The sequence below is a fragment of the Saccoglossus kowalevskii genome, chromosome 4 (genome assembly GCF_978046115.1).
Source record: "Saccoglossus kowalevskii chromosome 4, keSacKowa6.1, whole genome shotgun sequence".
Lineage (NCBI taxonomy): Eukaryota > Metazoa > Hemichordata > Enteropneusta > Harrimaniidae > Saccoglossus > Saccoglossus kowalevskii.
Genome location: NC_140644.1, coordinates 31439719 through 31450218, shown reverse-complemented (window position 1 = coordinate 31450218; position 10500 = coordinate 31439719). Strand labels below are relative to the sequence as shown.

General features: G+C 34.3%; 1 protein-coding gene across 1 annotated transcript; it reads left to right on the top strand.

Annotated features, from left to right (window-relative positions):
- The first annotated feature begins 843 nt into the window (after nt 1–843).
- LOC146747356 (uncharacterized) lies at nt 844–5811 on the top strand. The gene is made up of 7 exons (XM_085498389.1): nt 844–1216; nt 1739–1855; nt 2335–2445; nt 2767–2874; nt 3370–3504; nt 3709–3837; nt 5651–5811. Exons 1-7 carry the CDS (start codon nt 967–969, stop codon nt 5809–5811), a joined length of 1011 nt encoding a protein of 336 aa, XP_085354515.1. The 5' UTR covers nt 844–966.
- The last annotated feature ends 4689 nt before the right edge of the window (nt 5812–10500 follow it).

Here is a 10500-nt window from a genome sequence, read left to right as displayed (position 1 = left end):
TACCAGAAAAACACTTTAATATCATTTGACAAGCTTATAGCAGTAGGAAGTAAGCAATAAATTAACAGGATATAGGAGGGTTTCATGCATAGCTACACAAAATGAGTAATATTTTAGTAAGTCTAATTCAAATTCCTACTGTAACAGACAAAGTGCCTTAGGGGGATCCTGCATCAAACCCGAGCAAGGCTCAGTTGATACTAAACAATGCTACAAAAAGAGGCCATAGTTTCATACAACTGCAAGGGATAATCATGGGTCAGCACTGTGCACACAGTGGGAAAACAAGGCTGAGGATGTCAAATGTTACTCTTTAATAGCAAAAAACAAAACAAAAGCATTTCAAAGATCCAGTATCTTTCATTTCATTTCAAAGATACTGGGAATACTCACCAATTCTGATCTCCAAAATTGAGATCGATTCCTATAACTGATTGTCGCTTATAATCGTAATCTATTTCAAACAAACTCCGAAGTTAAAAGGTCTATCACAATTTGCTGTTGCTTCCATATAATTGTTGACTACATTATGTAACTTATAATGATTGTTATTTCACCAATATTTCCATGTGGTTGAGTTTTACATTTTATATAGATAGGAATCAGGGAAACATTTCAAATAATTGAATATGTGAATCCTATGCAATGCACAATGCGAATAGTCAATAATACGTTCATGGTTCAATTTTCTTTATTTGTTTTTTATCAAACTATCGACGGTACATTTGCTCTGAAAACGAAGGTCGCCAAGGTAATAATGCTGCTAGTATACGGACTTACTGATAGTTAATTTTTTTTTTCACAAAATTTATATTTATTAAAATTTCAAAATGAGCTTGAACTGTCATATGCCATTTATTAATAACTTATATAGATGATATGCTTCAGGTGAAATAATCATAATAAAACTGCATGAATATTGTGTAATCATAAAAACAGCATTTGGTTGAACTAAATGAATAAATTATGCTAAACGGTAATAACAGTTTTGCCTTAAGACAGCAAACATCTGGTTCTTGCTACGTAGTGACTGTCTCATATGGTAGGATGGCTGATAACTACATGGAACCCACCAGTACACTCAACACAAATAAGAAAAAAGATGGTCTAAGACGAGTATTTTTCATAGCAATTCCTGTATGCACGGTGGTATTTATATCACTTGCTGTTACAGTTGGTGTATATGCATCTCGATCTAACGTGGTGAATGGTCTTGGTAATGTATATTTTAATTTAGATCATTATGTTTACAACAAACATTTGTCAAAACCATTGGTTTTAATCCACTGTTTTCACAGTCGGTCTAGTTGTGACTTGTGGCGATAAGGTTAAAAATTACTAGTAACATGTGGAAACACGATTACGTAACATTGGCGTAGAAATCTAGAGATGATTAAATGTATTCTCTCTTATAATATAATGATTAAAAATAATACCAAAAGCACAAACATTCGTAATTATCATACTCTGTGGTTTATTTTCATTTATAAACTTAATTTGAACAAATATTGGAAAAGGAAAAACGAAAATTTAAACATACTTGTAGAAAAGTTTAAGAAAACGAAAGCGGAGGCCAACACCACAGAAGGTCAAGGTCCCATGCGTACCTATGTATGGAAAAATGGTCTCATCTTAACGTGAAATGGAAATCAATATTTTAATACCATTCATTTTTCACAAACATCCTGATATATACATGGGTATGAGTCATACATATCTTATATTATGTATGTTTCAGTGTGTTCACCGGATGAGTACCAATGTAAAGACGGTGTATGCATTTCCCTTGTTATGAAGTGTGACGCAGTTTATAACTGTCCTGACCACTCCGACGAGCAGTGTTGTCCCACTACAGGTATAAATATATGAATTTACGTTTATTTTTAAGTCATTAAACGCTGTAATTATTAAATATTAGATTTCATTGGCTGTCCTTCCTTTTGGGCCTTGCATATGTATTTAACCCTACTTCATTAAAAGTGTAAATGCCTAAAAAATACGTTTCTCATTCTGGTTAAATATCAAAATGTTAGCTAATCTCGTAACATACTCGCCATAACAGGAATTATTGCGCCCGACCCTTATTACTAGGACGATACTATAATGAAGACCTGGTGTTAAAATGTCATGCCGATCAGAGACTAGCTTGTCGTATTAAATTCTACCTTTTATATATGTTTTGACTCAACTGGCCATATCGCGATAATCACTAGCCATGTGATTGGAAACTCCGACGCACGTTTTTAAAGCACGACTTGGGGGTCACATGTTACATTTCATCATTAAAAATATTATGAATGCATAATGTGTATTTGTGCATGTTTTGTTTCACAGAATGTGGTGTGTTTGATTTTTTCTGTGGTGATGGAACTTGTCTTCACAGTGACTGTATGTGTGATGGCGTCGATGATTGTGATAACAATAGCGACGAAAAGAACTGCTACGGTATAAATACAATTACAATAATTCTAACATGGCTATGCGCCCTCCACCAATCAGATCACTCCGCGCTCGTAACTTCAAAACCATGTATACAGGGCGTGTCATTTTATAATCTACATAGACACAATTCAATATAATCTTCAGAATATATAATTTCTATAATGACAGCAAAAGCTCACGATTAGTACTGACGTACATTGATAAACGACGCGATTAATGAGAACGGCGTATTTTATAGAATGGTGAATTACATGTTATGAGTAGCTTTGGCATACTCGGTAATTGTAACTCGACTTTACCGTGTATTACTTATCTCACTTATAGATTGTGACAGTGAAGCGTTTCGATGTGCGGGTCAATGCGTGCCATCGTCGCATGTATGTGATGGTGTGTTGCAGTGTGTTGATTATTCAGACGAACATAATTGCTCACGTAAGTCGTGTCCTGGTTTGTGGTCTGCGAGATAGCAACTTGTCACCGATGATCCCAACAATGCACACACCCACTGTCGTCTTAGATATGGCCACATTCAATGTACCACGACGACCCACCGCCTCTTGAGCGAAAAAAATTAATTCTTGCACATTTTAGAACGGGCGCGGTATTCACAATGGAAAGATATACCTGATGTGCCGCCCAAATGTGTCATTTTTCCATGAATAATCCCTACATATGGGTCAACTTTTTCTGGAGAAAAATTCCTAAATATGAGTCAGATTTGAAAATCCACGGCAATCCGGAAATTACGTCATTTTCACAAAAAATTACTTCCTCTACCAAAAATATAATTTTTTTCTCGTTTTATTTCCAGACCGAAATGTCTGTAGAGCAAGGTCGATGGTTTGTGTTCGATAAGGGATCGTATTCCCATACACTATTTTTCTGTCGCCAATACGAATAATTTTTCGGCGACTACGTTTCTTTCAGGTTGTTTAGACGGAGAAGACGATGTTTGGTCGAATCATGCAGAGTTCTCGTGCGATAACTCGCGTTGTGTGTCAGCATCGCATCGATGTAACGGGGTTGATGACTGCGGTGATTTCTCGGATGAAACGGCTTGCAGTAAGTCATTTATTCAACTTCACGTCGTAACTTATACATAAACATCATATCCACCGAACAATTCTGTGTTGGTGTTCACTTAAAAACGAAGCTATTTTGATACTATTCATTTGAGTGGTTTCAAAATCTTCGCCTGGCGTAGAGGGCGTAAAGACGTATAATTGTTTTATGTTACCGTAAATAATACTTACGCACTTATTACAGCAAACATGGCATGCAACTCGTCGGAGTCTGATCTGTTTCAATGCGACAACTCCGTGGAATGCATTCCTTTGTCACATCACTGTGATGGCGTCAGTGATTGTACCGATAATTCAGATGAACTATACTGCAGTAAGTACAAGTAAACCCGTTCCTATCGCAACAATTCACACAGTTACAATTTGATTCATGGAGAAATGCGGTACCGCTATTAGAAACATTGTTGTTTTGGAAAATGTTATATTTGAAAATATAAATGGCTTTGGCTTGCGCTTCTATACGTTGTTGTCTCAATATTTCATTGAACACTATTGCATGACGTTTTTACTCTTAGACTACGAAATTTCATAAAATAACCAATGGCCCAAAACATTTATCGATGTATTGTATATAACCAATGTTGTCGACAAAACTTGTTTTTGTGATGTACCTGCGGTATAACGATTATAAAGTGTACTATGAACAGTGCTACGAATAGATTTTTCGTGATATCAACACAATTAAGGTAGCGAGACTATTATTTGCTTACTTGTTTTCATCTTCTAATTGTGACCAAATGACTACAAATAGACCCAGGAAAGTATATATTTTTAGAATCGCCAGACTTCAAGCTTTGCAAAAGTGTGTTTGCCATGCCCGTATCTGCATTATATGACCCATTACTTAATCAAAGGTGAAAAATTACTTTTTCTGTAAAAAAAAATAATTACGCATTTATGCTAGCGATAAGAAGTATTTTTTTCACTTTTCCTAGTTGTTCAATAGTCTGGTAAATTGAATGTGTCTGGTCAGTTTCATGCAAGCAACGCGTTTTAAAAAATAGTGTGCTGAATTTCAATTACTGTTTTAGTCGCATTGCCCCCAACTCAAACCACAACTCGTTGGTAAATAATCGATGAAATAGTTTGTCTGGACACATTCAAGTTCCTCTCACTGTCACCTCAAAGCTGTGAAAATTTGGTGTTAATCCGACGACAATAAGTATACGTTATTTTTTGTTAAAGACCTTGTATTTTGAAAAACATAAACTCCTAGAAAATGTCCATGAAGTAACAGCAAAGATTTTCAAGCTTGTTTATCGGCACAATCAATTTGTTTTCCCATCAAGGTATGCTTTAACATGTGTAGGAACATCCAAATGTGTAAGGCTATTGGAAACCAAAAAAATAAAGGAATGGGATAGCTATAATTGGATAAATTCGGCATATGAAAACACCAAAATCAATGATTTTTTCAGTGGCTGTGTGACCTTGTGTCTGACACATTCATATGCAAATGACTAATCTGTGAAACAAACAGGAGCGGAGACAAACCACTCACATGTTTGGAAACACTCATTGTGTGTCAGATATCTACTGATAACACATCCTAACATTGCTTTGTCTTGAGTTTATCTTTGAAACTTATAGGCACACAGATTAAACCTGTGTTATTGATTTTGGAAAACACTACTGAGGCTGCCTTGCTTCCCTTCAGAAAATCTACATTTTAACCAACTTACATGACATTCTATGTTATGTTGACTTTATCATATGAAAGTGTATAGTGCATTTCATCAATTAATAAATAAATGTGAAAATCGTAATTTTCAACACAAATAATAGTCTCGCTACCTTAAGACTTGTTTTGTCCCTCAAGCAGTGTTCCATTTTTTTTAGTGATCGCGTCCACTGTTACCCTGGCCTATGTAGCTACGGTATTTGAAACAGTGGACGCGATAACGAATAAGAGTTAAATAATATTTGGGAGTAAATTCAAGGCTCGTGGCTCTCGCCATTTGGGCTTCTGGTTTACGGAAACGATAGTATTCGCAAACTTGTTATGCATATCTGTTAGAATATGGCTACTTATAGGAAGTATTATTGGAATATAATATAAAAGATTTTCTACTGAAGTAAAAACACTTAATTAATCATTAATGAATTATGACACATTTCTTTTTTAGCGTGTTTGAAAAATGAGTTTATGTGCGCGGACGGACACTGCATCCGTAAAATATATGAATGCAATGGAAGGAATGACTGTGGGGATTTCTCCGATGAAAAGAATTGCTGGTGGTACGTCTCATTACAATGTATTGGTGTTAATAATAATTACGTCTCATAATCGCTACGCAAGTAAAACCTATCGTGTCGATAAATCTGACGACTATTCAAAGCGCACATATTTATGCCATATACATTCGATTGTCTACCATAAAGTTAACTTGTTTTTTGATACATTGCAAGAACTGAATCAATTATAAGTTAGAGAAAAATGTACATTCCATTTTTACATTCACCCTAGAAGACTCATTCAAATCGTTACGTTTTTTAAAATACACACAACTGCAATATAACATTAGACTTTGCTTACGTCGCGGTCATGTGACCTAATTCAAATTGACACCAGTGTGGTAGCGGTTTATGATTAGATTTTTGCAAGTACTACAATACGATATATAGATTGTTATGCTTGAACCGGTACATTTCATTTTTAAGACTCGCTGTTTTGACTTCACGGGAATCTTCTATGAGTTGAATCGGTAATATCATCTTCAAATTAATTTGAAAGAAATCGTTCGAGACCTATTTGAAAATATCCGACAATATATTTTAGGGAACAAAATTGGCCATATAATTTCTAGTAGATAAATAAATATAAAGTTCATCGACACTTGGTAATGTTATTATTTTTTTCCACACAGGCACAACTACACAATATAATGGATATATTCCATACTCGAGTATTTCAAAATGACAGTATTGTGAATTCATGATAAATGACGACAACGCGACTCATGAAAATATACACTACACTATACGGTGTGGTAGATGGGCAAATTTGTTATTAGTTTTGAAAGTAAGGGAAAATCCATTATACTTTTATAGCAAAAACAGTTAATCAAATACAAAAACTGAATTTGTCGAATGGGTTAGTAAAAACAGTACTATCCAATGATAATCTTGCAGTGAATGGTCCAGTATTAGAAAAATGCACAACAAATTTTATGAATTTCACGACCCTTTCGACGATATTTATAACAAAACACCTACATCTCAATTTAAAGATATACTTGACAGTTCCCACTTCGTTTTCAAGTTTATAATATTGTACCGTATTTTTTTCTGTAATATAATCATTTTAACTCCTCTTTGGGAAATTTGTGTGTTCTAAATAAAGTACGTATGATCAAAATAACTAATATCTCGTTCCTTCAGAGTCTCAAGTTGAGTAAGATGAGACGATTTTATGGCCCCCTCTCCAATTTAACGTACGGGTGAATGCAGTCAGTCTCAATTTGAGTTCAACAGTAAATTTAAACAAAAATGTGATGACGATGACACGAGTATGGTAGTGTATTTCATGACATGATCAACTATAATATCAGTTTTCTATTGTTTTAGCTGAGGCAATATTTCATTCACAAGAATGTATCACACTTTGTGATCCAATATTTTTGTGGAAAACAGCTATCAAAATAATCATGTTACTTTACTTCTCAATATATCAATACGTGTAACATATATCACTTGTTGTATTATTGATCATTTTGTTACAAATAATTGTAATTTGCTTTTTACTACAAGTAAAATAGAAACAAATTTTTCCGATAATTTTTGGACATGATAACAATCTGGTCTCGTTTCGTAGATGAGCTTAGTTAGGTAGACTTGTACCCTTTTACACACTTGGTAAAAATGACGCTTTTATGCACCAAATGCTTGTTTAGAGGCTATTTTTTAAACACCTTGTTGAAGTTTGTGTAACAGTCTTTTTGATGGACCTCGTGTTCATCGGGCATTCTCAGTAAGAAGTAAAAAGTTAGTGATTATTAACAACATAGTATAGATAATGTTCTTTTGTGAACAGAGATAATATCGGTGCGACAACCAGCCTTTGTTTATTTTGTAAGCAAATAACACCGAATAAACGGCAAGGTAAAGACTATGTCTAATATAGTAAATACGTACTGCGTGCGTGACTCGAACCGGCGCTCGCGTACGGCACCTAATCGCCTAGCTTCACGCCACTACACGTCTTCCCCTCGGCCACCGGGCATCCCCAAAAAAGGATGCTTAATAACCGAGCTTATTACGTGCAGAGAACGTGAAACCCGTCCACGCGTAATAAGCTCGGTTATTAAGCATCCTTTTTTGGGGATGCCCGGTGGCCGAGGGGAAGACGTGTAGTGGCGTGAAGCTAGGCGATTAGGTGCCGTACGCGAGCGCCGGTTCGAGTCACGCACGCAGTACGTATTTACTATAATTAGACATAGTCTTTACCTTGCCGTTTATTCGGTGTTATTTGCTTACTTTACTTCCTATGTCGACAGCAACTATGAGTTTTGTTTATTTTGGGGGTGTTCCAGATGCAAAAATTACACCTTTTGAGAATTTTAGATTTAAAGCTATTAGGAACACAAAGTTAGTGAGTACATATTTACAATACCAGCACAGGTCATCAGGTAAGACAATACGAAAATAAAACAGGTAAGACAATACGAAAATAAAACAGATCATTGCAAGTGAATTGCATTGTAATTTTCATATTATAATACCAAAGATCTATTTAGAGACGATTATCATGTACAACAAAGACAAAGACCACATATTGACACATTAACACCCACATCTCCAAACAGATGACAACCTACGCAAAAGTTGGTGGATAAGACCTGATTAAATTACTGTAGTTATGTACACACTCTGAAGTGTAATGATTTATTTGGTAAAAAAAAAAATCAGTAAATACGCTTTTAAATAGAATAAAATAAAATAAATATAAGTAAACAATTAGAAGGCATTCCTTAAAGTGCAACACCCACCATAGGTACTAAGTACTACATGTAATCCTGAATTCAAATCTTCTTTCCACAGCAACCATATCTCTGCCAAAACAAGTAGTCAAGTCCAACTCTCCAACAATTTCTTGTAAATTTGTTAATAGCTGTTGAATCAACTTTAAATGAAACAAATCCTTTAAAAACTTGTTGGCAACAAAATCAATTGTACCTTTTTCATCTCAGACACAAACCTTTCAAAACTTTATGAAAATTCATGCACATGCTAACATAATGTTTGATTTTTTCTCAAGCGCACCACTACACGTATACTCAACTTTTGACATTTTGAAGAAATATAAAATAAAGGACTCCAAACAATCCATTGTGAGATAAGAATAGGATGTTTGCTTACTATGTCTTGGCAATTATTGCGCAAATCCCAATCTGATTAAAATCTGATGTAGTGTACGGGCTTTAATTATTTTGGCTATAAACTTATTTTAATTTTTATTACTTTTGTTATTAATGCCCTTTTATTTTATTTTATTTTATTTTATTATTTTACTTTGATTTTGATTTTAAAAAATCACAAAATCAAAATCAAAGTAAAATAATAAAATAAAAGGGCATTAATAACAAAAGTAATAAAAAATAAAATTATAGCCACAATAATTAAAGCCCGTACACTACATCAGATTTTAATCAGATTGCGCAAATCCTTGCTTTATTTAAAGTAGAAGGATACATGTACACATGTTTGAGAAAGTTGGTCATTAATCAAATGACAATGTTCATTGGTTCATCATGGAGCTTTTGTTCCATGGAACCATGAAATAGCATTCTTTCATGTGTTGCTGCGAGAAATTTTGAGACACTTGTCTTAATATTTTTCAAACGTCCCCATTTTTTGAACAATTACACAGAAAATAATGAAAAATTGGATTTTTTCAGCCTGCAATTTGAGAAATGGCATATTTCTGTCATTTGAACATAAAAGTGGTATGATAAAATGGATACTTTCCAGCTACTATTGAAAATGATGGTGACCCCAACTTTTTTAAGTAAATATCCTTAGATCGCCCAGGGGTACAATTTATTGTAAAAAAATAAATCCTGGGTATGAATAGGGTTCTACCTTAAATAATGAATCCCGCACAGCACCATCTATGGCTTCACCACACACATTATCACACATTAAGACCAATTTCTGAAATCAATATGATGCTATGAGGATCCATTATGTTGATATAAACCCCCACCATCAGAATTAAACAAATTTAGGTCAAATTGGGGGCTTTTGTTGAAATGAATTCACTTGCCAATAGTATCAAAATGTAAAGCTATGACTTCACAACAATTTCTAATTATCAATTTGTGTTATTGTGCCAGGTGTCAAAACTTACAACCTGATCAGTATCATTTTATTCACATTAGCAAAAAAGTACAAATTTAGGAAACATTCTGGTCAAAAATTGACACAGAAAATGATTTATGTATCACAATCATAGTAACACATGTTATTGCACTATCTAACAGTGTCACAGTAGTTAAAATGACTTTCAAGTATTCATATACAAATAATCAACTGTTTCTTTTATCACAGAAAGAAAACAATAATTAGAACTGACATTTTCTCATCATATAGCTTCTCCAATATATCTACGAGTTACAATAAGGGACGACGTCAAAAGATCGATGTCGGATAAAAAACTTAATTCCTTTATTTTTTTTCCAAACCCCCCTAATCCCCCACTGAAACTTAATAGATAAATATTGGTCACGGCGTCAGACTACATTCACCATTAAATACAAATTGATAATCGGACAGTAGTATTGCATAGTTGGTTGTCGGGAGGGTGTAAAAAGATTTTACAAATGCACCTCATTTGACGTACAGATTTACACTCGAACCAAACAATTTTCCTGTTTATTTGTTTTTTTCCTTTTTCGGTTATTTCTGTCCATGATTGGATAGAAAAAAAACGAACTACAGATACTCCAAGATTTTTTTTTTTGTAGGATGGAAACTT